The 6,000-nt window shown below is 36.8% G+C and overlaps 1 protein-coding gene across 2 annotated transcripts in view; it reads right to left on the bottom strand.

Moving 5' to 3' along the window:
• Positions 1 to 1,624: 1,624 nt before the first annotated feature.
• GNAI1 (G protein subunit alpha i1) overlaps positions 1,625 to 6,000 on the bottom strand; it is an 85,653-nt gene continuing 81,277 nt past the window's right edge. For both annotated transcript variants that reach the window (XM_026504526.4, XM_048212922.2), the window contains one exon: positions 1,625 to 3,709. In XM_026504526.4, the coding sequence (XP_026360311.1) occupies positions 3,519 to 3,709 (191 nt within the window). In that variant the 3' untranslated portion in view covers positions 1,625 to 3,518. The remainder of the gene's footprint in view (positions 3,710 to 6,000) is intronic.

The raw sequence follows: 6,000 nt of genomic DNA, 5'->3' as shown, positions 1-6,000 counted from the left end.
CAGTCCATTCAATTTTTGTGTATGTTTAAGATAGTGGTCATTTCATTTCATTCTTTTGCACATGGCTGTCCAGTTTTCCCAACACCATTTTTTGAGGAATGTCCTTTCTTCACTGTATATTATTGGCTTCTTTGTTGTAAACTAATTGACCATGAATGCATGGGTTTCTGGGCTCTAGTTTGTTCTTCAGATCTCTGTGTGTTTTTATGTCAATACCATACTATTTTGATTACTCTTTGTAATATACTTTGGAATCAGGCAGCATGATGCCTCCAGGTTTGCTCTATCTTAAGTATTTTTAATCTAAAAAAGTGTTGTGGCTCAGATAAACTCAGAAGGTTAAGAGTTGGGATACAGTACTTACACATTTTTCTGGAAATAAGGTAGCATTCTTAGATCTGACTTCATGACAGAAGTCGGAAGTCACAGATTTGAAAACTTGACTTGATCTGGCTCAAGTCAGTTAACCTTTCTGAGCCTTTTCTGGTCTTACGGTTACTTTGGTATTCAAGTAAGAACATAGCATTTTATTCAGGACTTTTTCAGTAAGTGATTGAATGTGAATGAATTAAGATCAAGCATATAAGGAGTCTTTTAGAAGGGTACTGAAATGAAGGGAATTTTAGAGAACAGAACAGCTTTTAGAAACTTACGGATGAGAACTGGGACTACAATTGGTTCATTTTGGGTCACATGCCTAGTGATGGGAGACTAGGACTGGTCAGGCTTTAGCCTATGCCAGGGAGGACAGGCAGTTCTACCAGAACCACAAAAGGGCAGAGTAAAGAAGATGCCAGATGAGTCTAAAAAAGATATCACAATCGAAAGTCCTAATAAAAATAACACTAGCAGATATGAGTGATCACTTCCCATGTTCTGGACATTGTTTCAAGCATATCTCACATAGTATGTGGACAGATGCTTGAAGGAAAACCCAGGCTCTGCACAAAGTACTATTAAGATGTAGTGTGGGAGAGGAGTGGAAATGTAATAAACTGGGTTCAGATGAGGGAAGCCCCAAATAGGAGGCTAAGTTAAATTTGATTTTGACAGGTCAGAGCCAATGCAGGTCAATGCACAGACTATAACACAACCTCAGTCCTATATTAGGATAACTGGCCTGGATTAGAGCAGGGAGAGATGGGAGGTGGAGAATTTAATTAATAAGCCATTTCTTGTGGAAGTTAAGCAAAAACCTGCTTTCGGTAGGTGGTAGTGGGAATGGAAAGAAAAAATAAAAACCAGTGAGGCATTGGAAAAGTAGAATTATGAGCAAGATGATGGTGTATTAGAGATGGAGATGAGGGCCAAAAAGTTCCCCAATAAGGGACTGAATGGCTACTGAGTGGCTACACCAGCAGGCGAGAACTAGCTTAATGGGAGAATGACGATGAATATGGTTTGGCGCATATGGACTTGGAGCAGGCAGTACGTTCTCAGAAGGGGATCTCAAGTAGGCAGTCCTAAATGTGGCACCATGGCTCAGGAGAAAAACTTGGGGCCAGAAAATTTACTCAAGCTTCTGAAGTAGAAGAAATTGTAAAAAGATAGCAAAGATACCAGAGAAATGGACATTCTAGATAGACTTAAAATCCTCATGCAAAACATGTGTTTAGTCAACAGGTTTGTAAAATTTTAAAAATTTAAATTTATTAGGATTTATTAGTTACACAATTACACAGAATAAAGTTCAGGGATTCACCAATGATGGTCACCAAGATGTGCTTCTTTGTGGCTTTTTAAACAGTATTTCTTATGATTCAAATTTATTCAGAGTATAGGTGAATCTCATACATAGCTTCACAATATGGATGTTACAGGTCTTCCATCAGTAAAATTAATGAAAACATATCTTTCATGAAAGGCACAGGAAGAATCTAAACTAACACATTTAAGAAAGTGTGATAACTTTGAATTTCTTTACAAAGAAGAAAAACGAATCCCCAAAATAGAACAGGTGAAAATGTAGTCTGTGGTTACCCCCCACACACATACACATACACTTCAAGAAATATACTTCAACAAAATGACAGCACATAACTCAACTTAGAAACTACGTATCCACGAACCTAATTGAAGGACTTCTTCAAGATGAGGAGACAAACCAGAAGGAGGGTAGGGAATGCTGCTCATGTTGTTGAAATGAGATCACAGAGACAGGTTGTAAAGACTCAAAAGACTATCAAAATTCAATATCGAGCTGACATGTGAGACTTATTTCAGGACACATACAATCACTGACTTTATTAAATACTACTCATTTTCTAAGTGTAATTGCCCGTTTCATTCTCAGAAATAACAGCACAATTTAAAAAGATATTAACTCAAGCAAGTGGAGGAAATCTGAATAGTCTAAGGGAAAAAAAGTAATTTTAATATAGTGTGATAATTAAATTTGAAACTAGTTACATATATGAATTTAAAGCTTGCATTATATCAGCAGCAGAATAATCAAAGGTCTGTCTTGTTATCTTCCAAATAAGGAACTATCATGTATTCTAGGTACAAGGGATTTCCCAAAGGAAATACACAAATGAATGTCTCAAAATTCATTATGCAGACATATTTTTTACCCACAAAATGCTCTCGATAATCCACCTAAACTTAGTTATAAAGAAAAATGTAGTTATTTAAAGTGTATAAAAATTAATCTGGCATCACCTTTAAGGAAATGCATGAATACCATCCAAATATTAAAATTCAAAGTGAAAACAAACCAACTGAATAAAAATTAAGTGTTTATAGTAAGTCTAAGTATATCCTCAAAAGTCTGAAATTTTAGTTTTTCAAACCAAATCCAATGTAGAATCAGATCAGCATGCACTCTTAAAAGAAAATTAAAATGCATACAATGTTTACATAACTGATCCAAAGGCAGGTATAGTCATCCTCTTAAGAACATTTCAATAAAACACTGAATTTAAAGAACAAATCATGTTATTAAAATAGTCTGTGCAATGTTGTACAAATAACTTTTTTTAGGATTATAAGTATACATATAATCAATATAAGGACTGCAATGTTTCCTATTTTTAATTACCATACTTAAAAATTTACAGGACATGAACATAAATAAAGCTGTTTAAAACTGGCAAACACAGTAATAGTCTGTCATTCAGTACAAAGTACTTAATATTTCTGATATTACCAAAGCCATCACGCTAGAATCTTAAGTTGCCACTCTTTAAGCCTAAAAGTAGTATGGAAAATAAAGTTATAAATACATGTATACATACATTTGCATATTTACACTTACGCAGAAATCATCAATACACTAGAGCCGAGCGTTAACACTGCCCTTAGGTTCACACTGCAGGACCACCTCTCACAATTAAGAAAGGTCCTTTCAGTTTAAAAAAACAAACAAACAAAACACACAACAGAACAACTTTGGTCAGGTCCCAGATGCATTTGCCCTATACTACATTCCCGTGTTGCTGCAAGACTCTAGTTTAGAGAGATCCACATATAAGCACTCATTTGGTTTGAAAATGCATTTTTCCCATTAACTGCAAAACTTAGAAGAGACCACAATCTTTTAGATTATTTTTTATGATGACATCTGTTACAGCATCAAAAACAAACTGCACATTCTTAGTATCCGTGGCACATGTGAAGTGGGTGTATATTTCCTTTGTGTCCTTTCTTTTATTGAGGTCTTCAAACTGACACTGAATATATGCAGCTGCCTCTTCATATGTGTTTGAGCCTGGGATGGGAAACGGAGAGAAAAACATAAGGCGAAAGTTAAAATGAGTACACGGCTAAGCAAAATGGACCTGCAAATACAGAAGTCCGTTTCATACATAAAATATGTGGATTCTGTCACTGTATCTTTCCTTCTGGGATGAGAAATGATTTCTTCTAAATGAAAAATACCCAATGTTAATTACCTTTTCGTGACTACCTTTTTAAAAAACCCCACAATCAAAAGCATGGTATTCTATGCTCCGCAGGGTCTTTGTCCCTCCCAGATTCAAATGCCACATCTCCCTTTTTTCTTCTCCCTTATACGCTCCATCCCACACCAAGCCAGCTCCCTTTCCTGATGGTGGCATGCCATCTCCTTTCTAGCCCAGTGGTTGATCAAGAAATGTTGGCTGAATGCTGGTCAGTTAATTTTTATTTCCTTTTCTCTATACACGTAATTAGCTTTTCCATTTTTCAAAAATTGTACATGGGTCTGCAATGTGGCTTATGGCCGTGAGGTTAAAGACTTCTGAGTACAGACACTCCAGAAGTGGTCCGTATCTAAAGATAATCACATGCACATTCTATGATGCAGCAACAGTGTCTCGGTGCGCCCTTGACAGAACTATATGTGTACGTTCACCAGAAGACATATAGACCGTTCGTAGCAGAACCAACTTCTACATTAGGAAGCAACCCCAAAGTTCATTAATTGTAGGCTGGCAAATAAAGCTTGTATATCTGTACGATGAGCTGCCATACAGTAATGAGAAATGAGAATGAAAGTACTGTTGCTATGCACAACAACGTGAATGAGTTCCAGAATCCCACTGTGGAACAAATGAAGCCAGACACAAAAAGAGTATATAACTGTACGATTCAACTCATGTTTGGAAAGAGATGGAAAACAATCTAAATTAATCAATCAAGATGGAAGTCATAATTGTGTGTGTGTGTGGGGGGAGGGGGTTGTGATTGCTTAAGACTGGGAGAGGCATGATGGGGTTTCTGCGGACCTGGTAATATTCGGGTAATATTCGGTTTCTTGCTCTGAGTGGTGAATAGATCTGTATTTTCACTTTTTAAAATTCAGTGAGCTTCGCATTTATGCTAAGTGTGCATGTATATATTTTATATATGTACATATATAATACCTCAAAAATGTTCCATTTGAAAAAAAAAATTGTTAAATCTCTTTTGCAGTGGTAACAAAATTATTTGCTTGGCTTTCAAGGTCCTCTGTTACCCAGCCTGCTTGGTAAAGCTATTCTGAGATCCTCTATTCCACATCTGTGGCTCACGCCGTGTCAGGCAGGACCCTTGACACCACCTCCCACCTGTGATACTACCGTGCTTCCCCTCCCCTGGACTTCACCAGTTTCCATATCTTGGCTATTGTAAATAATGCAGCAACGAATATGGGGATGCACACATCTTTTTAAGTGTTATTTTTTTTTTGGAACCATTCCCAGAAGTGGAACTGCTGGATCATATTTCAATTTCTATTTTTTGTTGGACACTCTATTCCTTACCATAGTGGCTGCACCAATTTACATTGTCACCAACAGTACAAGAGGGTTCCCTTTTCTCTACATCCTCACCACACTCGTTGTCTTTTGATAATACCTATTCTAACAGGTTAAGTGATAACTCACTGTGGTTTTGATCTGCATTTCCCTGATGATTAGTGATTCTGAGCACCTCTTCATGGGTCTGCTGGCCACCTGTAGGTCGTCTTTGGAGAAACGTCTACTCAGATCCTCTATCCATTTTTTAGTTGGATTGTGTTTTTTGCTATTGAGTTGGAGTTCTTTATATTATTTGCAAATATCTTCTCCCATTCCCACAGGCTGCCTTTTCATTTTCTTGATGGTTTCCTTTGCTGTGTAAAAGCTTTACAGTGTGATGGGGTCTTACTTGTGTATTTTTTGCTTTTGTTGTCTTTAATGTCTGATCTAAAAAAATCCATCACCAAGACAAATGTCAAGAAGCTACTGCTTGTTTTCTTCCAGGAGTTTTATGGTTTGGAGTCTTAATTTTAAGTTTTTGATTCATTTTAAGTTCATTTTTATATATGGTATAATACAGTGGTCCAGTTTTCCCAGCACGATTTATTCAAGAGACGGTCTTTTCCTCATTATATGTTTTTGGCTCATATGTTGTGCATGTTTTCTTCTGGGCTCTCTTCTGTTCCTCAGATTTATGTGTCTATTTCTATGCCAATGCCATACTGTTTTACTATAGCTTTATAATACAGCTGAAAATCGGGGAACATGGTGACTCTAGCTGTCTTTTCTCAGGACTGCTTTG

Source organism: Ursus arctos, unplaced genomic scaffold (assembly GCF_023065955.2).
Source record: "Ursus arctos isolate Adak ecotype North America unplaced genomic scaffold, UrsArc2.0 scaffold_3, whole genome shotgun sequence".
NCBI classification, from domain to species: domain Eukaryota; kingdom Metazoa; phylum Chordata; class Mammalia; order Carnivora; family Ursidae; genus Ursus; species Ursus arctos.
This window is presented reverse-complemented; position numbering and strand designations above follow the sequence as displayed.